We start from the raw sequence: 27,197 nt of genomic DNA, 5'->3' as shown, positions 1-27,197 counted from the left end.
GCCCCTGTTCTTTGCCTCTGGTTTTGTTGGTGAGGATATCACAGTGATGTCTGCATTCAACCTGCTGCATTTGGTGACAAAGAGCCAGCCAGTGGCCCTGCGAGCCTGTGGGCTTCCCTCAGGTTGAATGGGTGCTGCGTGTTGTGTCATGCGTAATGAAGGCCCTGTTAGGAATCGGTGTCTCTGCTGCAGGAAACGATGTGCTATGAGTTGCTCTGGTTTGTTTAAATTTTCCTTTGAGCCAGAAGTTTGTTTGCCCTTTTTTTGGTAAAAGTCACTGGCTTGGGTAAGGGTTTTCATATCCTAGATTTTAGGGTGCTTGGAAGTGCTCTCCAACTTCCTTGTCCAACATATTGTCTCTCAGATTTTATATTCTTTTCCTCATTCTTCAAACAAACAGTGGAATTAAATTGGAAATCAGTTGTGCTCAGTACCATCTGCATTTTTTTAAAAAGATGCGTAACAGAATTTAGCACATGGATTGCTGTTAAATCACAGGACTTAAAAATACTTTCCACAATCTTTAGCAGTGTACTATAGTTACATTTCATGTGTCCCTTCTCACATTTTTATTATAAATAAAACGTTGCACTGAAAATTACGTACAAAATGTGTGCAGAATTTAAAAATGTAATTCTTTCATGCCTCGGACAGCATATGCTTTAGTTACGTGACGCTCCTCTGAAGTGATAAACGGAAACATGCAAGTTAATGCCTAGACACAGCTGCACTTTTCATATGATGTCCAGTTTCTGCCATTAGGTCTGTGAAAGGTGTCATAAGGCCTTATCTCCCACGAATTGGTTATATCAGGGCAACCTTGAACCTAATAACTATTTTGTGTTTCACTTCCAACAGCAACAGTATCTGTTTTGTCTGCATAGTAATATTAGTGTGTGTGGTTGCTTAGGAGAAAATAAAAGCTGCACTGAGTTAATTTTGAATGTTACTGGGAATTTTCTTGATACCCAAATGAGAAAAGATACAGTCCTGGCTGATCAGTATTTGAAGCATCAAAAAAGAACCAGCTTGGGTGTTTGTACTGCACTCCCAGCTGGTTCTAAAGGGTGCAAAATGTCACAAGTACTTTTTCCCAGAGCAGGACTTAACAAGCATATGGAGGTGATGTTTTAAAGATTTTTTTCAGTGATAAGACATCAGTTTTCAAGCTGATGGGTATTTCTAAAGCTGATTACACTTTATTTGAACTAAATCTGAGTCCAATTTTTGCAGCGTTTGTGTTCTGTTTCCCCCCACATGTGCACAAAACTCCCATTAACCTAGAAGGGAGCTGCAAACACATATTGAGGAAGAGAGAGAATAGCCCACATTGTGTCAGCCTGACCTTAGTTTCCTGTTGTATTTGCTGTTGAGACAGATTTAAAATCCTAAAAATATAGGGTAAGCAAATTTCCTTAGCCCTCATTATGCACCTTTTGATGTGTGCTTATATTGCTGGTGTCTGCCTTAAAATGGGAGCACTTAGCCTTCTGGCCATTTTGTTCCTGCTCTGAAAAGGAGATCTCAAAAGTTGGTCAGCTGGAAACACAGCCTGTGGGAGGTTTTTCTGTTTCGTACCTGTTTGCAAAGCTTTACATGAGCTGTTTTGTCAGGTCACTTTTCTGGCATAATCCGGTAGTCACATTTTGGAATAAAAACCTCATAACACTACTGTTTATCCGTGTCCCTTTGATCCATAACTCTGCAGACATTAATAGGTTGAGTTCCACTGACTGGCTACTTTAGAGATATATATATATATTTATATATATATCATAACCCCAAATTCATCTGCTAACAGTGGAATAATATACAGTCACATATCTCACCTATTTTAAGAATAATCTCAGTTGCCCAGGTGCTTATAAATTAACGTAGGCTTGCTTTGCCTTTGGTTTGCTTTTTTCTGTGTGGCGTATTGAGGAGGTTGCAAGTAAGTAGTACAGCATGTATCAAATTAAACATGGGAAGGAGATCTAGAGCCCACATCTGCTTAAATGCCACAGTGCACTGTGACTTTATCTTTTGAATATACAGAAAATGCCCTGAGTTCTGATGAGTTTTTCATAACATAACACTTGGAGTCATTGCTTTTCCCACCACCCAGTTCCATGTGAATTGCAACCGTACCACCATGCTGTATGCCCACCGAGTCTGGAATGGTGCGGAGCTTGGTCTTGTGGTTGAATGGCAGGTTCCACAGGGAAGGAGACTTTCTGACCTTCTTGAACTCCTGCCTGCTCAGCCTGAGGGGGCAAAGTGCTGGCAGAGCTGTCAGTTGGGCTCTCAAACACCATTTTAAACTCCATGCCGTTAAATGTTTGCAGGACAAGGACTTGAATTAAAGTAGTATTTCAGTTTCTATGCTTGGCATGGTACGTCTGCCCTTCCTCTAAAGAACAAAGTAATAAATTCAGTATTTACTTTACATTTAATATGAAGTTATAGTTACAGATCAGAAATAAGTGAAATCTTTTCCCCCAAAAGTTAAATGAATGAAATAATGTTAGGAAGTATCTTGGAACAGGGATGGCCTTCTGGCTCTTCTTTGAAACACGGCTTTGCACGCGTGTACGAGTTACACCGGATCAGTTGTCCGAGCAAAATGTTTTTACTGGTTCTTTTTCTATTTGTATATTAGCACCTGGAGTGCGGATCGGTTCTTCCAAACTGTATTTTAGAAATTCTTTTTTGTCTGAAGTTAGGACTAAACGTTTCAATGTGTGCAAACTTAGTGCATGGTTTGCCCGTAACGTTTTTAATGGCCCACATGGTCGGAGTCAGGGCGCTCCCAGTAGATGGCACTAAGCGGATGCTGTTTCTCAGGCCCAGGGCTCCCTGAAAAGCTTCCCATTCAGGAGTCATTCCCACAGAAAGTACGCCCGGAGACCTTAGGAACATTTATAAGTGTTTTAAGAAAAACGTGAGCATTGGGAAAAATCACATCAGCCTGTGCTCGTACGCAAACTAGATTCACATTGGTTCAAGGTTTCTTCATTTCGAGTAAGGATTACAGCTCCGGTGTGTCTGCCCTGTGATGTCAAGTGTGGCTCCTTGAGCCTGCTTTGTTAGATTTGAGTGCTTTAAATTCCTTTGGAAACGTAGGATGCACTCGGCACCTGCCAGGATTTAGTTCACAGGAATTAAATCTTAAACAAACCAAACCAAACCAAACCAAAACAAAACAAAAAATGCCCTCAAAAACTTCTAATGTAAAAACTACTTCGGCTGCTTTAGTGCATACCATCAAGTAGCCGGTACAAGTAATGATTATGCAGATTCCATGTACATATGTTTTCTGTAGCAGACCACCAAGCTATAAAGATAGCTTATTTTGCTTTGCTGTGTCTTTTAATTATTATGGGTTCACATTTCTTTAAAAAAAATCCTTAATTTCTTTAACACTCTGAATGTTGTGCTGCTTACATCACATTTTTTGCATGAGATAATTTGGCTTTTCCTCTCCTATAGATCAGAGAAAGTTATGGTGCTTGTAAAATTAAGTATAAGTAATGGTGAAGAAATTACAGGGGTACACTTAGTATTTTTTTTCTGTATGAAACAATAAAGTCCTAGATAATATTAAATTGTTGTGAAGTGTTTAATTACTAAAATTAAATTTCCAACTACTAGTAGGAAACCATACTTTTCTAGGATTAGATTAAACTACAATACATCTGTATGAAGATGGTGTTGGGCATATGGTGTAAGTCTTTATTAAGTAAATGTCTATAGTATCATTTCTCATAACTTGTTTTATTAAATCTTTGTTAATTCCAAGCTTCAGTGTAATGTCTTTCCATAAAATTGAAATGAATAGTTAGTGAACAAAAAATTACTGAGTCTCAAAATTGGATTTTTAGTAGCAATCTATTAACATAAAGGATTACTTTTAGGAGCAGATCTTGCAAACGGTTACATACATGAGTTATTCATACGCATTTATCGCTCTGAACTCTCAGACTCCTCATGTCAGTGAAATTATGTGTGTGTGTAGTGTTTGCCAGATCTGGCTTTAGCAGCGAAAAGTCTAGAAAAGACCTTAGTCTCCTGTGTTCAAAGTATGGTAGTTGCTATCAAACTTTGTGTAACTTACATCTGTCTAAACGTTTCATGTTGTATGTTTATATGTTCAGATATATAATTTCCATAATGTATGCTGTAACTTTCCCATAGCTTTCCGTAATGTGTATCTCCAAAGATGTACTATTACAGATGTCTCTTCACATGGTGTGAAAGAAAATAGAAGTAAGACTGATATGTTGTATAGCAAAAACTACCAGCATGGCTATGGTTAAATGCCTGTCAGTGTTTTCATTATAAATCCCTGTGTTCTGGGGTTTATATCATGAATGTAAAAATTTGCTCTGGATTTAAATATGTCATACAAGGTCTCAGCTGGATGTATGTTTTCCTCAGAACTGGTTGGGGGGCAAAAATTAAAACACATTTCTGTGAAACTAAACAAAAAAAAGAGCAAATATAAATTTGGAACAAAAATAGATTTTCAAGCTTAAAATACAGTCTTACAAATTACCTGGTTTACTGCCTCCCAGCAGTTATGAAGGATTTGATAAATGCATGAAAAGTCTTGAAAACAAGTGCTATGTAAGCACAACAGTGAATAGCATGTGAAGCTGTTCATGTGTCATTGTTATATAATTGTCTGTGTGTACATCTGCCTCCTAGTCATATGATAGTAGAATGCTGCCTCATCTAATAGAGCATAATATTACCATATTTTTGGAATGGCTTGAAAATGGGTTTTAAAAATCACCTTGCTATAGCTGTTGTAATAGGAGTATATTTCATGCTGTATTTGCTCAAAAAATTATACTGTGTTAAGAAATGTTTATTTTGTACAATACTGTTCAGTCTAGAATAGCTAATTTACTAGAGTTCAGCATGAAATTTATTTGTAGATATCTCATTGGGAGTAGTACTGTTACTGTGCCTGAAGCTTGCAAAATGTGGGATAGTAAAGATGACCAGAAGCCTTTTGTTAATGTACACTTTTTTGTTTGCACCTTAAGGTTTGTGTCCTATTTTGTCCCCCATTTTAACATTTTGTTCTGTCAGAGTTTTGCACTGTCCCTCATCTGTTCGATAGATGGAAGGTGCTCATCCCTACCTTGTCTGGGTGGAGGCTGCACAGCGATTCTGTGGCACTGAGTAGCACAGGGGTGATGAGAAGTTTCTTGTGCTCCCAGCACTGTGCACAGAGCCAGTTCCTTAATGTGTTCCCTGACACATTAAGGTCATTTGCTTTCCCTTCCTACTCCCATAAAGGACCCACCACAAGCCATTTCTACCTTTCTTGTAGGAATGTTTTAATTCTGGGAGCTCATAAATTTCCTGCATTCCATTCCTGTGCCCTCTGCAGCTCACACTTAACTGCATTTTCTGCTGAAGTTGGATATGGAAAAGATGAAGTTTCCGCACTAACTGTGTTTCTGTGTTTTGAAGGCTCCCATGAAAAGCCACTTGCTTAGTTATTAGATTCTCTCTGTGTAACAGGAGGTTTAAGAAATCCTTTAGGTACTGCCCTCACTTTTTTGTCTTCAGTAAAAAGCAACCCTTGGCTTTGTCCTTACTCTGAAGAGTACATGGTGAAGGTTGCAGAGAAGAATGTGTTGTAAAGGAGAGATGGCAGCATACAGAATTTTGGAAGTATATTGCTGAGCTGACAGAGGGCAATCAAGAAAAGGTGCAAGACAGAAATATGAACCCTAAATTCAGTCAGAGTATATTTGGAAGTGATGGAGGAGATGATCCAGGGGGTCACTTAGGGGATGTGCAAGGGGAATGTGATGGTACCTTGAATAGGTCTAGAGAGTGTGGACTGGGAGTTAGACATCAGAGACATGGATGTTAGTGTAACTTAGCTGTTAGGTTAACCATGGGTTGCTACACGGGTTGATCATGATTTGGGAGGAAACAAGGGGTAGAGAGAAATTGTGTCTCAGAGGTGGCTAAGAGGCAGGAAATGTTTTTTCTTAGTTACAAGCTAAACACGTGTCTCATTTTGTGATTCCCTTCAAAAGAAGCTGTGTTGGGAAGGGGCACCTGGCTGGGGTATGAAGCTGCCCCCTGCTCCAGCTGGAGGAGAGGTTCTCGTGGGACAGTAGCTGCTGGCAGCCCAGGTTCAGCGCTGGCAGCTTTGTGCACCGCAGGTAAGAACTCCCTGCTCAGTGCTCTGGCCCAGATCAAAGAGTCCCAAGGAGAGCAGAGCGGGGAAGGGCTTGACTGGATCCTCTTAAAGCCCTTTTATAGGGCTTGGCCCCGTCTTCCTGACCTGTAAAGCATGGCTGAATTTTTTAGAAACGCAGGGAAGTCGAAGGCCCATGAGGGAAAGAAGTTGGCAGTCACTAACCTTTTTGGCTGTTTCTTTACCTTCAGTCCTGAAGCAGGTTAAGAGGGGAGGGGGCTGCAGTGTTTTCTGTGGTGGCCATAGCAGAGCAACAGCTGGAGCACAGCGTGTTCCAGCTGTTCCTGTCCTCATGCTGGGTACGTCCCTCAGTGCTTGGAGATGTGGGATGAAAGGCCACGGAGCAGGCTCTGCCTGCTTGAGTCTTTGCTAAAAGGGTTCCTGCACAGTGGGAGACAGACTGAGTTTTGCACGGGAGTAGATCTGGGCTGTTGTGGGGAATTGGAGGAGAAGAAAGGCCTCCCCCCACCCTGCTCCTTTCCTCCACCCCCATCCCAAGTATAGATTGCAGCACCTTGGTTCTTGAAACGCAGTGCTCATTTCACAGGCCACACATCACTATTGTGGAGGAAGCAGCAGGAGGATTTAGCAGCAGCCTGAATGCCACAATAAGCTACACACCACTGCGGTAACCGCTGGCAAACGCTGACTTTTTAATTGTTTCCGCTGCAGGGTTAAACCTTTATTAAAGCCGTGTGAATAAACTTATTTTGATGGGTTACTGAAATATTTTAGATGTAAAAGGTAGCATAAAGCACTGCTATTAAATTCAGTTTAATTCTGCTGTTAATAAAATGCCTTTCCATATGTTGTGCACCCTTTTATTGATTCTGACAGAAATCTACTGACCAGATACAGAGTGCTCAGTGTCTCTGCTTTTCTTGTTTTTAATTTAAACAAATGTGGTGCCTGTGAAAGGTGCTAGGATCATATCAGCAAAACAAAAGTCTCTTTATCTGTTAGGAAGGAGAGGAAGAGAAATCCATCATTATAAATGTTCCCTCCTCCACTGCTGTACCAATAGATCTTGATCTTGTCTTGCCTGGTTTGCATCCAAGAGTGAGGCAAATAGGTCAGCTGCCCCCTGCGCTCTGTCTTTGGCCATCTCAGCAGAAAGGCTAACGAAAGTGGCAGTTTATAGTGCAATAAGCTTTTGCTCCACTTAACTGAACATGCTTCTATCCACCATCCTCTGCTGGGCAGCCACATGTTCCCATTGCTATAGTACTGGTGAAGATGACAGCTTGAAAAGCCCCAGGGAAAGCTGCCTTTACCTCACTGGCCAGTGCAGGGTGGAGTTGGAGTCCCCAGCGGTTACCATTTGGAAAAGTTGTGAGACTGAGATTGCAGCTGGTAGTGACATTTATTTCATTATCTCAATGTGAGATAAGGAAGTAAAGTAGACACCCCTGGAGAGGACAAATGGAGCTGCTTTTCTTTCCCCTTCCCCACTTCCCAACACACTTCAGTCTTTTTGTTAAATCTCTTTTGCATTCATGGGGAGGGGAGGCAGCTTCAGGTTTCTTTTCCAAGGAATGTCTCTGTGGCTCATGTGGCTGCCACGGCCACGGAACCTTCCGCAAAGACGACTGCAGGCCTGAGGAAACAAGGCACCTTCCGTTCCCATGGGTGCTGCCTGTACACGGTGCCCAGGCAAGTGCACAGAGGAGACGCATTAGTTGGGAGTTTGGGGTGTGGTATTTTAGTGCTTGAGCGATTTGTTGTCTTACATGGGAGAGCTCTGATGGTGACTCAGAATACCTGCATTTATATAATGCAGGAGCCCTGCTGATGACCAGGTGGAAGAAGGAACATGACAGTTCTGTTACTTGGTTGCATGGGAAACTCATGAATTTCCAAAGAAGGGGCTTGTCCTTCCCTTGTGGCCATGTGACCCTCCTAGGTGTTAAGTAAATATTTTTTTTTTAAAAAAAAAAAAACAGTTAATTTTTTGGTGGTGTTCTTTTAACATACAACCTGGCATTTGACCCAAAATTGTAACTGTCGTCCTGGTACCCGGCTTCTGGATTTTCAACGCACAATATAGTGGAAATGGTCTTCGCCCCATTACTCCTAATACTTGCATGAAACTGCAAATGGCATTTCAGCAGCGGGTGGGAGTTAGCTACCTACAGCAAGACAGCAAAGGAGCCATCCCTCAGAGAAGAAACACAGATCTGTTTTTCGACGTGCAAAACATTTACAGGGGTTTTTTTAATGACAAAGTTTGCATTTTACTTAAAATTGACCTCCAACATTTTAGAGTTCTTTTGCAGCATCTATCCTAGTCAGCAGCATGATTAGGTAATTTAAAATGGCTCGTGATGAGATTATAAAAAGATTATGTCAAATACAGGTTTTGTAAAACAGTGTTTTTCAACTTAAAAGCCAATAGAATTGTTTGCTGGTTTGGGGGGGGTTTTGTTGTTTTGGTTTTTTTTAACTCCTGGCTTGTTTGCTATGCCAGGATCCTGCAGCATTCTCCCAGCGCCTGCAGACTAGAAGCTGCAGAGAACAGACTAAACAGAAGTAAAATAAGAGAGTTATGCATTTGACTTTTTCTAAGCAGATAGAGAGGCAAAACTAAGTGAGGCATAAAATATGTAAATGAAATTTGAAATGTGAAATTTGAAAAAGTGAGAGATTCCACTTTTAATAATACCGAGTGTTAGCGATAGCATATGTAAGGGTATTTACTGAAAGAAGTGTATGCAAATATTTTTTAACCTTGCAGAATTCCTCTTAATGTCAGTTTGAGATCATTTATCATCAATGACTAAGGTATGACGCACTTGAGAGGAGACAGGCTTTGCGAAGCAGATATGTATACCTAGAGCCAGATCCTGTAATCTGATTTACATTTGTAGACCCTTATGTAGCTGATGGAGCTATGCATATTCTCAAGGGTCTGCCCACATAGGTCACATTGCAGGATTTGGGCTGGGGTGGTATATGAATAGTAAGATGTGCTGTCAGGCTCCTAAAGAACTGCTTGGGTATATTAAGAGAAGTAGTATTGAAAACCAGAAGCCCGATTTATTATATGGCTGTGCTGTGCTGGAACATTTGATCTTGCTGTATTTAATTGAAGAAGTCTTAATGGTACGTGCTCTGTGCACGACTGTAAAGTCCATTAATGCTAGTGGAACATAAGCATACGTAGAAGGAGGAAAATGTGTGCTGTGTCTTCCACGCAGCTGAAATGCGCAGTGATAGGAAGCAACAAAACATAAGAGAAAATCATTAGGATGGTTCAAAAAACTATTTCAAGAAGGAAAGCCATCAAGCAAAATGCCACCGTATTTCAGGGCATGTCAGACACTAATTGCCATCCCCCTGGCACCCTGGAGCAGGCTGAGTGGTGAGGAGTAATGGTCTGCTAACTTGTGTCTGTCTGTCTGGACGTATCTCATGGCTAGTTTTCTTGTGATTACTTATATGGAAGGAAATGGCACGTTCCTGCATTACGAACTACAGATTTGAAAAGGTCAATTGAAATTGGAATTTATATGTGAGAGGAGATGCTTAATGTCTTCATTATCAGATCAACATCCAGAAAATACTTTCTGTTGACTTCATTTGTACAGAGGACTCCAGAACTGAACTCTGAAATTCCCATAGTCTGCAGGTGAATAGTAAACGGCAGTGGGCATTGCGTTGCTTTTCAGAAAAGCCATTCCAAAGCAGAGGAATTCCGTGAAGCCTCCAAAAGGGTTTCTATTGGTGTTTGTTTCACCCTCCTCAGTGTTTTTTATGTTTATGCATTAAATTTGTGAGTCTGGCCTTTTCTTTGCAAAGCTTTCCATCCTGCTCCAGAATCTTAACAGCTTTTAGCACTGCTGTAACTGTTGGCAAAAGGCTGAAGGCAGGTGGCCTGCAGTGGAAACGCTGGTGCCTGTTTGTGGAACAGTTGCCTGCGCACTGCTCTTTTAATGAGCGCCGACCCCAATGAAGGCACCGAGGTGTGCTGATTAGAGAGATTTAATTTGGCCTCTGATCCCACAGTGGAATGTCAAGGGAATTTTGTCTGCCCTTGTAGGTCGGCATTCACCTCTCCTAACAGCAGGATCTAACTGGAGTTAGGAACATAGCTGTCCTGGGCTCTTCTAAAAGTCATTGCTTAGAGCATCACCTCCAAAGAGCCCATGAGATCCAACCCAGAGTCTTAATAAAGATCTAAGGAATCCAGACATGGTTATCCTTGCAGCGTATTTAATTTAGTTTCACTGCTGGTGTAATCACGCTGATGTCATGCTATTTGTAAAACTGATGACCTTTTTTCTCTTCTGCCTTGAACTGTATAATTTGCAAGTGAACTGTGAGCCTGCCTTTATGCCTGAGTTGCCAAAGAAGTTTGTTGCCTGTATGGGAACCTTCTCCACAGCCCAGACCTGGTCCCTTCTTTGGGGAACCAGACCAAGGAAGGTGGTCAGCCTGCGCCTTTATTCTCTTATTTAATAATGAGTTTTGTAACAGCTGCATTACTAGGGGCAGTTTCTCTCATATTTGGCATACATTTGTGTAGCTTTGTGTTGTCCTCTCCCAAGATACAGAAGGTTGACTTGAATGTAGCAGACATCTCATGTATGCTGTAAAGCAACTGCTGAAAAAATGGAAGCAGCCACTCTTGTACTGCAAGTTGAGCGCTTTTGTCCCTCTTGAACGTAATTTTTTTCCTAACCAAAGGACTGTATTCCTGGAATCTCATGCAGTAATTTTTAGGATTCACTGCATTTTATTGAGGCTTGTAGGCTAGCCCCATTTCAGGTAACATATCCTTAAGTCCTCTGCAGTCAGGGGTGAGTCTTGCTTTCCCTCCTTGGCTCTTTGGCAATATGGAAATAGTGCAATCAATTTACTGAGCTTTTTTGTTGTTGTTGTTGTTGCTAGCAGTTAAATAATAAATGCAATTAATTGAATAGAGCTGTTCTTGAATGCTGAGGGCTGGGCCTAGAGATTTCCTTTATGATTTATAGTGTAACTTTAGCTTTTTGCTGATGTATACTCCATTAAATTGCAAACCTGGATAGTCCATTGATGGGGTAGGTTGCAGTTTACCCAGTGCAGTTTGGCAAAATTCCCCTGTAGACATAAATACTTGTCTGAATTGTAAAACAGGCAGTTAATTATTAAAAAAAATGGGTAAAAATCATTAATAACACACTTCCTACTTCTCTGATCTATGCCATGGATCAAGTGGCATATAGAAATTTTCTTGTGCATATAGTGAGCCAATTGATTGAAGAACATGAAATTGCCAAAATAGATGAAAAATTATTCAAGGAGAGTAAAGAGGGAATACTGATAATTTTTTAAAACATTGAGGATTTTCTCTGACTTTTTCCAAAGTGAAGTTATGCTTAGTTTGCTTTTTTGCAACATCTAAAGAGCAAATAGAATTAAAAAAAAAAAATGGGAAGGTATTTTTGAAAGTGAAGAGATGTTGGTTTGTAAAAATCTTTACTGCTCTCTAGACTTCTTTTTTTAACACTGAAATTTTAGATGAAAGACCATCTCTCAAACAGTTTCTTTCTGAGCTGTGTAATGCAACATAACAATAGCTATTTATATAATGCATATGCTTCCTTTCCGTGTTAGCTGTACTTTGAAAGACTTATTAGTCCTAGAGCCCAGCACGTTCGGAGAATAAAAACCTCCAGAGTTTGACATCTTTAAATAAGCAACCAAACGTTATAAAGAACAAACCTCACTTACAGTTAGGAAACAATATTTACATTTAAGGTTGAAAAGCCAGGATGTAGGAAAATTTTGCTAATTTGGAAGGTGACCTTTAAGTGCACCAAAACCAAATAATTTGTAAGCTATGGCACAGGGCACATTCCTGCAAAATTTGTGTGAATACTGCTTTAGTGGTTCTTGAAAGACAAACAAAGAGACCTGGAATGAAATCTTTATCCCTCTCCCAAATAAGACTGAAGCTAACAAAGGCATACAGCAGCGTTCTTTCAAAGCTTGCCATTAAAACGAAGGCTCTGCAGCACAGCTAATGAGACGGCTCAGAGTGGAAAACAATCTGTTTTTAAGAATGTTTAGATCAAAAGTAATTTCTAATCTATGAAATAAAGTCGCTTTTCAATACCTTTCTTTCACTAGTAAAGCTTTTTATGTTTGCACTATTTACTTCAATCACATGTTTTCAATTTTACTTTTTTCTTCCTGAAAATACTTCCTAGGGTTAGTCAGTAGTGACCAACAGCATTATTCTTTTTCCCTCTCCCCTATTCACCCACCCCCACACATTAAAAAAAATGAGAAAAGAAGAGGGGGAGGAAGAAAGAAACATCTTTTCTTAAATGATTTGCAAGCATCTGTGCTTTAAGCTACTTTTTATGAACACTCCTTAGTAATGACTCAAGGTAAAAAAGCAGAAAAGCATCCAATGTTAGGAAATTGCAATCCAATACCATGTAATTTAAACCTGCCATTGCCTCTCCTGTACTAAATGACATACAGATGGGTAGCTCTGTTCCCTCTACTTTGGGAACACAATTGGTCTTTTTATGAGTGTATATACCTTACTAGCAAAAAATATTTTTGTCGAGACTGTTTATTTCTAATTGTACCATATTTGAATTACTGTCATAATTAGAGTGCTTTTTCCCTGCCATATTTTGTCAGCTAATTTTTATAAGCAATTATCAAAGTTACTTAATATTTGGCAATTTCTCTTACTACTTTGGGAGTTTTCATTCTCAAAAGCAACCTTATTGTTATTTTTTCTTTCCTGGTGTGATATGAATTTCTGCACTATATAAATAGTTTTTTACAGTAATCCCTGGGTACTCCTTGGATTTTCTGTGTGAACTAAGCAAAACGTAAGACAAGATTTTCAAAGGAGGGTAATTTCAATAGCAGCCCTCATTTTTACAAGTTAATTGTTGAACCTTGTACAGCTTTGTGGATAAAGAAATAACTTGCTCCTCGAGGCTCCTATTCTGATGTTTCAACAGTGAAAAAAATACAATGGTTAATGTTAAAAAGTAAAAAGATGAACATGGGACTAGAAGTTAAATGAACCTTATTGGAATTCTAAAGATTTAGAATTGTTTTTCAGCTACTTTAAAGGGTAATGAAATTGTTGGATATCGTGGCTGAACATCATATGCCCATTACCGTAAGTCTCCAATATAGATGTCTTGTAAAGAATGTTTCCGCTGTAGTTGGGTTTTTTTGCAGATTTTTTTTTTTAACGATTGGAAAAACGTTACTTTCTTGTGAATGATTGTGTGCGCAGCAGTTTAGTGTATAACACACTGAAGGGCTTTGGCTGTAGCATATTGTCACTGCTCCAGTGGAATCACCTGGCTCTCAAGCAAAATTCTGTTTTAAACTTGGATTTGAAGAAATAATCAGCTGCAGTTCAGCTGAGCCATTCTTCATGCATTAGGGACCGGTCTGGTCATTGACAAGTGAATGCAGAAGCTATGCTGTGGCCGTCTGCCAAAGCAATTATTCAGGATTTAAGCAAAAAAGGCTCCTTCTCCCATATCCTCTCCCTTTGCAGGGTCATGTAGGGATAAAAAGGACTGTAAGGTGGTCTTTTCCCAGGAGGAGCTGAGGAAGCGGCTGACACCCTTGCAGTACCATGTCACTCAGGAGAAGGGGACTGAAAGGTAAGGCAGGACGAAGGAAACGCAGTCCTCGAAACACAGGCATCTTTCTTTTCTCCCCCTCCTCTTACTGGTGCTTCCTCACCTTCCCCACCAAGTTATTATTTTTTTATTTTCCCTGGGATTTCTGCACTTGTTTACTAACCCCTACAAATTAACACCACTGCAAAGACAAGCATCTGCAGCACGGGGGCCGAGGCCAAGGGGTCTTGTGTGACTTTTTCTTTTAATGAACACTGCATGTCTTATAAAGTCACCGGGCTCATGCTTAGAGTCTGTTTTTAGTTTACTACAAAATGTGTGGAAGTAATAGCGGTTTAGGTACACTTTTTTTGGAAGACATCGCAGTAAGCAGAACCACGAGGGAAATGGCCCCGTGCCAGGAGGCTGGAGTTTTGAAGGTGGCCATTGTAAGTATAGACATTTTGGCTGCAGAAAGAAGGTAGCATAATTTAGTTCTTTTCCATCCCACTCCGATTTCTTTTTGAAGCACATGTGGAGAAGGTATTTATTGGCTCATTTGTGGTTGGAATGTCAAAAATTTTCAATAACTGCCCTCACATGGCTTTAGTCGCTGGAAGCCAGCCCCGAGTCCTGGAGGAGAAAAAAGAAAAGAAAAAAAAAGACTCACTTCCAAGACTGTTTTTACTGAATAAAGTCTCTCTCTCAGCTGATTCCAGCATGAAGGTAACTTGCCAAGGCCTAGCCATTTTTTGTTGTCTAATTTATACCACTGAGCTTGGCATAGGGCCCTGGCTTTACCTCTGCTCCAAGCGTACTAATGATGTAACTGCTTGTTTTCATTCATGACCTGAAAGGGCTCTCCACCGCACGTGGGGTCCCGGTTAATCGGCAGCACTCTTCCTGACAGCGTGGACCAGTGGCTGAATTTCCTGAGGGGGAACAGTCCCCCTCTCTGCCCCGGCCCCCTCCGTCCTCCCGCAGCCCCAGAGAGTTTGGCCTCTGCCAGGAGGGCTGCCTTCCCCCGGCCCTCCTCGCTCCTGTGTACGGGACCAACAACGTGATTTAGTGCACACAAACAATCGGAGATTAGGTCATTCTTAAAAATCCTGTTTATAAAAAAAAAATGGACCTCATAAAAAGGGTGAAAGGATAATAAAAACAAGCTGCTGAGCACATAGGCTTTTTGTTGGGCTAGCGCAGCTGATTCATATTAGATGAATGACCTCCTAGCCTTTTAGATTGTTAACTTAGAAAAATATTCCCTTAAAGCTGTAATATTGCTTTTCAACTAAAAATATAAGGCGCACACACATTGAAATTGTGGACCAATTATTTCATTTTCAGCTACAATGCCTCTGCCGCCCTGGCAGCCCGTGGTGGCCGGACCCAGCTCCCAGGCAGCCGGCACCCAGCGCCTCACACCTTGGCCCACCGCCCACGTGCTCCCTACCTACCTACAGACCTGGAGAAGTGCCCCAGGTTGGGCTACACGTCATACAGTCCGTGTTGAGAAAATCTTACCTTTCACTTGCTGAGCAGGAGAGGATTCCAGTTTTTGCCTTTTTGTTGTTGTCCTGTCCTTTGAACTGTGGGACAATTTGCTTCCTCTTGCATGACACAGAACACCTGAGGCACGCTGATGAGGACATTCCCCTTTTCCTGTGCCTGCTTTATTTGCTGCCTTTTATAAAAAACAACTGCCAACTTTTAAATCGTGTTTTTTTTTTTCTGTAACATTTTTCTAAATGTCTCTTAGCTAATTTAATAACTTTTTAAAAACCCCAAATTCCTTTATTTATTTTTAAAATGTAGTGTTGTTGTTTTCCCAGTGCCTTTGAGGGGGAGTACACACATCATAAAGCTCAAGGAATATACAAATGTGTTGTTTGTGGGACTCCTTTATTCAAGTGAGTATGCTAAATGTAGTTTTGAGATTTCTGTCTCTTAGTTTCTGTGCTGTGTTCCCATGTAATCCTGTGTTTTTTCCAGTACTTAGGTAATTGTGTCATTTAAGTCACTCAAATTGACAAGGGATACATGAGAAGCAATGTAAATAATAATGCTATAGTAAAATCAGTCTTATAGTAAACATAAAAAAGTTAGTAAATAAATAAGATGGTAAGGTAACATTCTGGTAAAATAGATAATTGACTATAAAAAGCAGTAATTCTTTTTTTATCCTCTTCTTCTTATGCAGCCATGCCAAATAATTGTAACACAGTCTTTCACTGCACTGATAGATAGGAGTTTTGGCTGTTAGCATTACTCACAGATAGCTCGGATATCTGGATCCCGAGTGTCGATGCTGCATCCATGCTACGGCATTGTATCCGATCAGGGAGAAAAAAGTAGATGCTTTTTTAGAATTCAAGCAGTTAAGAAAGAAAAAACCCAGGAAAATTGCATAACTTACTGAATTTTCATGCATCCTGATTAGTACACGTGGAGAGCTGGGTTAAGAACTGAGGCAAAGATTAAGAAAGAAATAACTTGCGTGTCTTGCATGAAAAATACTCTTTAGAAGTACTGTGGGAATTACAGCCGTAAATTTAGTGCTAGAAGCAGTGCTGATTGAATTCTCTCAATCACTGCATTGTTCTGCATGGATTCAGTTGTTGTTTATGTGTTTTTTCTTATTTCTGGCTGCTTGTGTTCATTCAGATGAAGAATTACATTTTTTTGCCATTTTTTCCACTCAGTTCACACTGACTTAGTCCCTCTCGCTTGAAGAGGTACCTTTATGGCAACATGAAGCAGGATGGTCAGGAGAGCGCTAATATAGAGAAAATAGTCAGTAATAGGTTACAAAGGAAAATAAAACTGATGTAGCTCCAGAGTCACCAGGTGTGGCAGTGATAGTTGTTCTCAAGAGACTGTCTGTAAAGATGAAAGAAGCACTTCATCTCTGATTGATTCCTCCTTTCTTATGTTAGGAGGATTACCTGCAGAAACTTCAGTAATAATGTGAATCAGTTGGAAAACTGATGGTTATGAACCAAAAGGGTAGTCAAGCTACCTTCTTCACAGAAAGGGTAGTCGAGCATTGGAACAGGCTGCCCAGGGAGCTGGTGGAGTCACCATCCCTGGCAGTATATAAAAGATGGGTAGATGAGGTGCTTAGGGACATGGTTTAGAGATGGGATTGGTAGTGTTAGGTTTATGGTTGGACTCAGTGATCTTAAAGGTCTTTTCCAACCACTACGATTCTGTAATTCTGTGAACTCAGCCAAGGCAATATTCTCATGTCACATGTTACTGTGGTGCTTGGCTTGGGGGTATTAAGTGGGGATATAAAGTCTCCATTACCTGTTTTTCTGCTCTGCCATTTAGACACTTAAGGCAGCAAGCTGCTTTACTTACTATAGCTAAATCTTTATGGGAGAAATCCTGGCTCTGTTGAAGTAAATTCAAATTTGGCAAATTAATACAATGGAGCCAGGATTTCACCTTCTGCCTTCAAGACTGGGTTCCATTCTATTGTCTGTTGGAGAGAGAGTCAGGTTTTTTGTGGGGTGAGATTTGGACAGCAGTAGTTCACAGAAATGAATGTGAACTAGTTCCCAGTTGCTTTCACCATCCATTTAATATGGGAAAAAATGCAATATGAGACTTAGCTGTTGTTATCTCAAGTGCACAGTATGCTTTGGCATTGTCTTGACTTTTTTGAGTTAATGAGTTGGATTTCTCTGTGTGAAATGAGCTATATGGAAATGTCCCTGTTTTCATATTTTCTTTGAGACTCCCCATGGATTTTATGGCAGGGGGGGGGGGGGAAAGGGGGAGGTGAGAGGGAAGTTGTTGGGCTTTTTTTTTTAATAAATCCCAGGCCAATGGGCACCTGAAAAAAACACCTTGCTGACTGTGTCCCAAGGCTGGATTTGCCTTAGCCCAGTCTCCCCAAAGTCTTTGTGTTGCTTTGTGAGCTTTTGCCACCTCTGGTCTACATCACTTTCACTCAGTTGTTCTGAAGTGGCTGGCAAGGGTGGGAACAAATGGAGAGGCTGATAGGGGTCCATCTTCTTTTGTTTACTGACCCCAAAATACCAGTATATAATGTCTTTCTCAACTAGGGAGATACCTGCCTGTATCCTGGTGACTGCTTCAGCCCAAGACAGCTAAAAAAGTGAGAAGGAAACATAGATGAGAGAATGCAAAATGTATGCTGTTTACTAAATTTTCCCCGCAGAGTGTAAATCACCAAATTGTTTTCTTAGGAGTAAGGTAGAAGTACAATACAAAGAAAGTCCATTGCTCCATTTAAAATGCAAGTTGGTTTTGTGGTGTTTGGCATTTGTTTGGTTGGTTGGTTTTGTTTTTTTTTTTAATTTCCAGATAGTAATCTGAAACTTTCATTTCCATTTGTTTCTCATTGGGTGTCCATTAATTTTTTTTCTTTGTGTCATTGTAATCTGTAAATATATATATTTGGACTATGGACCTGTCAGTTTAACCAAGGAAGGAGGCTGGAGCTTCAGCAGTAATATTAACAAACTTCAACTTTTAACATTTCTGATTTATGTTGTTTCATTACCATGTGACACACAAGGTCAGGGAACACATGAATTTTACACTCCAGATGAAAGACCTGGGTTTTGGTACGTCTTTAAAACAGAACTCTGTCTCTATCACAAGAAAGATAAAAGAAACAAATAGAAATTTAACATCTCTTCATCTACCTGCTTGTACTAGTGTTATGAGAAACCTCCCAAGCTTTATGGAGAACATGCTTTAACTTATTCCACAATCAAAGGTGCCTCACACAAAATTCATAATCATGCTGTTGAATCTAATTATTCCATCTCTGAACTTTCATGCCAGACAGTCTCCTACATCCCAGTACAGCTGCCTAAAGAAAGCAATAAATGAGAGGGACAATAAACTAATCTCGAGGACCTCCTTTTTCTGCAAGCCAGCCCTTACGTGGGTTTGTGTTACACTTACTCCAATCTACCTTCAGGCTTATGCTAAAAGAAGCAGCCTGCTCCTCCCACAATTATTTAGCCTGTTTTTTCATAGCTTCCCATTCACTGGGCCTCACCTGATGTGGCTGGAGCATGTCTTGATGCAGCACATTGATCTGACAGAAAACTAATCAGCCAAAGAAAAAACCCTCCTGCTTATCAACTATACCTGCTCATGTTAATTTTTTGTGAGCCACAGACAGCCTGTGCAGCAAGGTGCTATGGTTCTGTATCAGTTCACAGAGCACCACCTGCACCACTTGAATCCTCAGTGTTTTCTGAGGGACAAGTGTGTTTGCAATATGTCACCTACTTTAATTTTTCAAGACATTTTCTTGTATGCTATACAAAAATACCATTCTGTCCACAGCCATGGCAAGAGGAGGTTAGAACAGACCTGAGTGAAATCCACAACTTGTGCTATTGCCATAGGAGAGGGGCTATTCCATATCTAATAAACCATGGTCATATCCTTTACCATATGCAGGATTGTGTGAGAAAGGTGTGGTATAGATGGGAACTGGGAAGCCCGGGGAGAATGATTTCCTTTTAAAAAATAAATATTATTGTTGTGTCAGTTTCCAGTTTTTAGGGCCAAGGAATGAATTGTTAAGGTTTCATAAGTCACCCACTGCTGCCTTTATTGCTTCCTGGAAGGAATTCTTGATAATGGGATTGGCTCTTCTGAACATGTGCTACGAGAAATAGCAACACTCTTATTCATGTCATGGTTTCATGTGATTTTCATTGAACTGTGTCAGGTCTTCTCAACATCTCTCAGACATCCAAAAGCAAACCATGACAAAAGCAAAGCATGGCTGGGCAGTATTGCAGTGCCATTACCATTGTACCACTCTTGTCTTCACAACACAAGGAAGGATTTTAGTCACTGGACTAGGTCTATACAAGGAATTTCCTTGCTCCAGTGCTGAGTGCTTAATTAATGGTCTCTAAGCTTTCTTAACAGTCTTCATATCCTTTGAGCAGGCCAAAAGGCAACTCAGCCCTGGCTATCTGGATCAGAGAGCTGATATGAAGTAACTGCTGTAGTGTCTCTAATAAGACCTAATAGAACTACTTGAGCAATTTCATCTGCCCTGACTGACTCTTAGTTTTCTCACAAAACTTGTAGTTTTGTGTGTCAAAACCAACAGCTTCTGTTTAGTAAAACTTGTTTGGAGTAAGTTAGGTCTTGCCAGTGTACGAATTAGTCAGCAGGCAGTATTGTCAAACAGCTGTCATCCAAACTCAGATTTTTAATAGATCTTGTGTAGCTCTGAGAAGCTTGAGGATCTTAAAACTTGCAAGAACTCGTACAGTTTTTTGGCACCCTAGGAAAGACTGGTGGAGTTAAAAAATCAGTAAAGTTGTTACCATTGAGCATTGATTTCCTGTTGCTTAATTAGCTTTTGGTTGAAACCAACCTCTGTTTCAAGTCTGCTGTGTTACTGCTGGATGACAAATTGTTATGCAGTCCTAATCACCTCACCAAAAATGAAGATGAGGAGTGTTTGTCTTCCTTGGAGCCGTCTAGAATCTGGAGGTTTAATCCACCTCTGAGGATGACCATCAGTATGAATGCCATATTTACTGCAGTCCCTGCAGTAAAGTTGCTTTGTAAATACAGCCCATGGCATCTGCCACATCTAAACACACCTGAATGATGAACCCACATCTAATCCTACCTGAACGCTGAAAGAGCTGTAAATGGCTTAGTACAGCTGTAGCATGGGGCCATCACTAGAGCTTGACTTGGTGATTACTAATTTCTGTGGTGGTTTGGAACAGGACTTTGTCCTCCTGATCCTCAAGAGCCCCTTGGAGCAAGAACGGTACAATTCTGCCCTTGGGTGGAGCTGCTGGGCAGCTCTTGAGGAAAGGCTCCACTCACTGGATGCCTGGCAAGTGTGACAGAGAGGAGCTGCAATCATTATAGCAAATGATTCTGAACTCCTAATCAGCTCATAGGGAGTCTTTAATATCCTCTAACTGGCAGCTTCTTGGCTGGTGCTGAATGTTCATTTCACTATTCTCATATAAGCAGTGAAGTCTGTAAAGATTTTTATGTTAAGGATTAGGAGAGCAAGAACAAGTTTGGAAAGCAAAACCCACTTCATCTCATTTTTTCCCTTGATCCACAAGCCACCTGGCCTTGTTTGTTCAGTGTCTCAGCTCTGTTGTACTGAGCCGGTTGCCGCCCACAAAAGTAGGGAGGCATGGTCTGAATTACTGCAGGCCAAGGTCACTGCTGTGCAAGGAACAAGTGGGATGAGACTGCCAGCTACAAGCCGATACAACAGCAAACCTGAGATTTCCTTTTGCTTGTGTTCTGCAGATAGTACCATCTCCATCAGTGAAAACAAGTACAGGAATTTGGAGGATCTCTCAGTTTGTTAGGCAGAGAACATTTCAACAGGTTTCCTTTCCAAAAGGCAAATTCTGATGTAGAATTCCTAGGAGAAATGTGTTGGGATTAAAAAAGAAGTAAAAGGAGACTTGAAATGTAACATTTTAAATATTTCAAGGCCTCATTGAGACAAGCTTGTGAAATTGTTTTGATGTACTTATTGCTGAGCACAGCTGAATTGCAAATCCTTGTTGAAGATACTTAGAAATAAGAGGAAATAGATGCAAAGATTTCCATTATCCTAGAGATATGTATAGATAACTTCCACTGATTTTACTAAGAATTTAATTGATATTTTCATTGAATTTACCCTGTTTAAAATTCATAATTTCTCCTGTTTAAAATTGACGGTACTTTGTATTGACTGTTCATTAGTTACCCTGCTTGGAAGAACTAATTTTCAGCTAGTCTTAACCTACCTTATGCTCTACTATGTATATGTACGTACCTTAAGTAAAAATCAGTTAAGGTGGATTTTGGATCTACAGAAGCTGTGTATTTCTATATTTATCTCTTTTTGACTCTCACATTAACAAAACTCTGGACAGAACACACCCAGAGCCTACTGATCAACTAACATGATGTTAAAAATGCTCCTTTTGAATTTGACTTTTCATCAATATGCAGAATAGAAATTCTTACACCATCCATCAACAGTGAATACATCTTTTTTCTGTAGTCTAGCAAAGCAAGATTAAAAATACATTTTTAACCAGGCTTCCTAAGGAAGTAAGGCTTACAGGATTGTGCTGTCTCTGTATAAATCCTTTCCTAATAGTAAAACTGTATCATTTAATCTACTTGCCAATTTCAGCCAAATTTGACAGGGGAGTAGCTATTAAACCTCAAAGATATTAAGTTCTTAAAACTTTCATGAAATCAGGAGAGAGACCACATTCAAGCCCTCTCTGAGGAGAGACCCGAACAAGAGTTCAACTATATTATTAGATTACGCCAGATAATATTATTGTAAATAATATATATATTATTGTATTATAATAGAGAATCCACATGAGGGTGGAAGAGAGAGAGGCCTTATGAAAGTCCAGCTCTGGGAAGTACCTATGAGGAGTTTCACCTTATTAGACACCACAGAGTCTGTCCCCTGTCCACAGTGTTTCCTCAGATTCCCTGGTGGTGGGGATCTCGTAAATTCCTAGATAGTTACACCAAGTGTTAATTTTTATATTGGAATGCTTCTTCATTTTTCTTTCTGGAAGCTTGTCTTGTTATTTGGAGCTTCGGCTCATGAATAAGATTAGTGACCATTTCCAATTAATGGTTTGTATTTTCAGAAGAGAAAGGCTATGTCCATCCTTGTAAATAAAATGAACAAACACCTCTTCTCTAGCCTTCAAGGCAAGTGACAAGACATGGCTTATGCATCTCAGTCTAAATTCCTCTCCTCCAAAACAGAGTGGCCTGGTTCATCCTGCTTGTGAGGAATGGTCCCTGGCCTGAGCCTCCCCTGCACCTTGCCTAAGTCCTGTCTAGGAAAGTGCTCATTCTCCTGGGTATGATATCGGCCAACACAGTGTCCAGGGACATGTTCACAACTGAGAGTTTTTGTCCTAGCCTTCTTTAGCTTGCTAGCAGTGCTGTAGCCCAGAACACTGATACTCGAACTTGGTATTTTCTGTACCATTGGGGACAAATGGGAAGGAGACAGGAATTATTTTATTCTGCTCAGTCACCTGGGACAGGACATTGGTTGGCTTGGATTGCATCAGGAGGCTGCTAGGTCATTGTTTCTTCAGTCAACTTCCCATGCCAGTATGGAATAAAGTTCTTTGAAAATGATGATGTACCAAAGCTGTACCTATCATCTTTCCAGCTGCAACAGATCTTTGTTCAAGAAAAGTTATTTTCAGAGGGGAGTAGTATTTTGAATGTCTGCCCCTACAAATGTTGTTTAGCATCCTTGAAGCAGAAGCTTGCAAAGGAACAACCTGGTATAAGCTGCTAGTGCAAAGGTGTAAGAAAGCCAGGAGGAGTCAATGACTCCTTCAGTGTTAAAATCAAGGGATCAGAACTGCAGAGGTTTCATCGGGTGCTTTCTGAGAGAGCTGTGGGGCTTTCAAAGGCTGTTCCCAATGTTGGGTTTCAACAAAACCTAAATAAACCTGATAAAGACTTCATCAAGAAGGGTGAAAGAAAAAGGCAGTTGTAACACAACAGTAGAGGTTCTGCAGTAAGTCCTCTTTCCTCTCTCTTTGCCAAAAGCCCACTTCACCGGCAAATAGCAGATTTGTGTTAGCTTCAGCTGGAGTGTGTCTGGCCACGCTGTAGTATGTGGCACTGAACAATCGCAATTCAGTCATACTTTGGAAGGTGGTAATTGAAAATTCAGACTGTAGGAACACATGGTGATTATCATTATTCCGTTTTGCTCTCTTTCTCAGTACTTGGAACTCTGACCATCTGGTTTACGGTGCCTTTTAAAAAGAACAGGTCAAAATCCTGTGCCTCTTTGTAGTACAGATAAAGTGACCATCATATATTTTATTGGTTTTGTTTGATTTAATTATTGCTGGGATCTTTACAAGTATTGTGGCACCTTGTCCTTAGATAGCTTGTCCTTCCAGTAGCTCACTATTTCCTTGCATATTGTGTGTTGGTAGATGAGCTACTTGGCATTTGTATGGCTACGTGTTGTATGTATTTGAGTCATATCACAGTTGGAAATTGAAAGCACTTTATAAATATCCTCTTGCTCTCTTTATGCATATACACTCCTTTCTAAAGGTATTTATGAGTAATTCCCTGTCTTTCAGAGTACTCCTGTGGGGCAAAAGTAGAGAAAATATACACAAAGCTATTCTCTGATTGTTGGGGTTTTTTTCCCCTCTTGGTGTGATAAATGATAAAAGTTTGTAAAGTCAGTGCCTGGCTCTGTAAGGTGCATCTTGTTTGATAGGATGCTTAGGTTGGATATCAGAGTATGTACAATGGTAACAAACAACATGCAGAGAAGTTTTTCCCTCTAGTTAATGTAATTTTCAAAGTGTAAAGGAGTCAGAGTGAATATTTTTGTGTGTTGCAGAACACCACTTTGGAATGTACTTTCAGCATTTAATTTTTTCCTATTTACTGGCCATTTTTAGTTGCATATTTTTAACACCTATCATCTGGAATTAGTTTCCGATACCTTTGTCTAGCATGCTGTCAGGAAAAAGGTGTAAATACTGGAAGAAGTAGGGGGAAAGTGCTGGTTCAATTGAAATTGCTGTCAGCTTTGTCATTCCTTCAAGTAGTCAAGATGACTTTGTGTTCTTGCAGAGTGCTTTTCTCACATCTACTAGTTGTTGCTTATTTGTAGTGCCAAAGATGCTTCGTTATTTTCCTCCTTTTTTTCTATGCCTTTCTAAGATGTCTAATGATTTCTGTAATACTGTATCCTAAATTTTGCATTGCTTTCCTAAGGTGACATGGTGACCACAATGTAGGTGACCCTCCTCCTCTTGATGGCTCCTAGTGCTACCTCCCACGTTGTGTTTTCTTTCATAGCTATTCTGCTGTTGCCAAACAAAGTTCTATTCATTTACCGCGCTGTATCAGTTTCCTGATTTCTTGTCCAGTAATTTATGACTGTTTAGAGCTTTGGTACTCGCTACAGTGCCCAGTGACCCTTGGGACCCTCCTCCCCACATACTGTCTGCCATCGTGTCCCCTGGGCCCTGTTTGCTGATGCTGCAAGTTGCAGCGCGTATGTCCATGCCAAGCCGTGCAGGCTGAGAACCAGAGTCTTCGTTTGACCAACTGATACCACGTATCTAGAATTTAGTCAGTGAGAAGTTGATTGTGCAGATAAACAGACGCTGATGGCAAGATTAGTATGTTGTCTCTAACTATGTGTGTAGTCAGGTGTTGCTGATACAGTGAGGAGCAAGAGACAACAGTCTAGACAGATATGCTGCAGCTTGAAGAGAATACTGTGAATAAAATAACGGAGCAAGTGGCTTTACCTGGAACACAGTGGAAGTTCCCCCAGTTACCAGCATGCACCTTTTGCAGGGTAGGGACTTCATCCTGCTGGGTGCAAATACCAGCTGAAGTACACTGCCAAACAGGAGCATGGGCTGGTGCCCTGGGCAGTTACTGGCAGTGGTATTCATGAAGGCAGGTCAGCAACTTACTTTCTTTGTTCAGTGCTTTTGGTGGTACTTTATAAGTACCAATTAGGAAGAGAAGTTATGTTTTTTTCCTCTTCCGTCTTTTCAGCACCTGAGAGTTATATTTAAGACATAAAGGATCCTGAGCACTGGGAGAAGGCGGAGAATAAGCAGGAAGGGAAAAGGGAGTTGTTTCCTTTCTGATGGCTTTAACAATCGTGTGAACATGCTGATTTTTTATATCATGATTGATTTGATATTTCTTTGCTGTAACATAGATCTCTGGTATGGGATTGCAATACCAATTACATAAAATATATAGAGTGTGTGTAAAATACATCTACATATACTTGCACATACAAGCTTATAAACTAAAAGAAGAAAATAAATCTGCAATTAGTTCTTGAGCTTCAGTAATTTAATTTTGAAAAAAGAAGGACCGTATCTTCCCAAAATACATCCCCTCCCTGAACTAACATGAAAGGATCCAACACTGTACTTCCTCCTTAGAATTTCTGGAGAAATGCATTTTGCTGCCAACATAACATCCCTTAACAGGTTTCCTGCTAGTCAGACCCTGTGCCCTGCTGTGACAGCCATGACCATGTGTACAACTGATTGTTAGTGGGCAATATAAATCTCATTGGAACATGCCCATTAATTGGTTTGAGAGCTTGATATAGACAATGCTGTCTTACAGCAGATTGTGTGGATAGGCCGAGTCATAGGGTTAATTCTGCTTGACAGCACGTCAGCAGCATCTTGACAGTAATTACCCAACTTAAGTTTTCCCACAGTTGAACTGAGATCTTCAAAGGCTTCTACATTTACAAGTATTATTAACCTATATCTGAAACATGATGTTCCCACAAGGGCTAATTTTTTTCATCCTTTTATTAAATATTCACATTATAGGATTCATTTGCTAAGTGCTAAGCTCTTAGAAGGAATCACTACTTGTTAGAGACAGAAAAATCTACAGTGCACGACCAGAGCTAATGGTGCATAATGCACACATCATTGTCTTTTTGCAAAGACTAAAACAAGTTAAAATTTAGGTCTGGCTCCCTTCCTCTCTCCCTCTCTCCCACCCCCTGCTTTCCACTTTTAAGAAAATCAAACCACTTATTCCTATGTGCAGAGTGAGTAAATTGAAGACACACACAAACAAAACCCTCCTAGGATGTTGTACAATTAAGTACAGATCATTGGATACAATACATGTGACATCAATGAAACGGTATCTGCTTCAAAAATAGATTGGAAACATTCATGAATAAATTAAATCCTCTTAATGACTTTTCAAAAATGAAAATGAATGAAAACAATATTTATTTCATAGGAACAACTGCGTTCCAGGATTCACAGCATATAATTTAATCCTGTTTTATATTTATATTCTATTTCTGCATAGAATATTTTGTGATTTGTATTTTAAAATACCTTCTTTGTAACTCTACATTGTAAAAATCCCAGAATCTTAAATGTAATGTTTATTCTTTGGGTTCAAATGCCCTTGAACGTGATAAGTACTAATGTACAGAGGTACAGTCTTGTTAAAGACGATATTTGCTGGGGGATCAATCTGATAAATGGTTTTTATAGCACAAAGCAGTTCTTCTAACTTACAATCTTTTTATTTTCTTTTGCAGGTCAGAAACAAAGTTTGACTCCAATTCAGGTATGTTTAGATTTACAGTGTTTTGCTGAATGTACACTATTCAGGTTAATCTCAAGAGTAGTTTATCAGTTCAAGTTCAGTTTAGATTTAAACAAACTGGGGTAGGTCAGTCTTAAAAAGGATCTTCATTTCTCACCCCCTGAAAACAGCATTATCACTGTGAAACATTTGCTTTAATTCCTTTCATTAGTTCCTGTCTCTTTACATTTCCCCAAAAGATGATCAGGAGATGT

General features: G+C 40.1%; 1 protein-coding gene across 1 annotated transcript; it reads left to right on the top strand.

Annotated features, from left to right (window-relative positions):
* MSRB3 (methionine sulfoxide reductase B3) lies at positions 1–26,964 on the top strand (the record flags this gene model as incomplete). Its single annotated transcript, XM_010172347.1, has 4 exons — positions 1–122; positions 13,734–13,842; positions 15,633–15,710; positions 26,936–26,964. Coding segments are annotated over exons 1-4 (292 nt in total), but the record flags the coding sequence as incomplete, so codon positions are not given.
* Between the last annotated feature and the right edge of the window lie 233 nt (positions 26,965–27,197).

Source organism: Antrostomus carolinensis, unplaced genomic scaffold, assembly GCF_000700745.2.
Source record: "Antrostomus carolinensis isolate BGI_N321 unplaced genomic scaffold, ASM70074v2 scaffold40187, whole genome shotgun sequence".
Classification (NCBI taxonomy): domain Eukaryota; kingdom Metazoa; phylum Chordata; class Aves; order Caprimulgiformes; family Caprimulgidae; genus Antrostomus; species Antrostomus carolinensis.
This window is presented reverse-complemented; position numbering and strand designations above follow the sequence as displayed.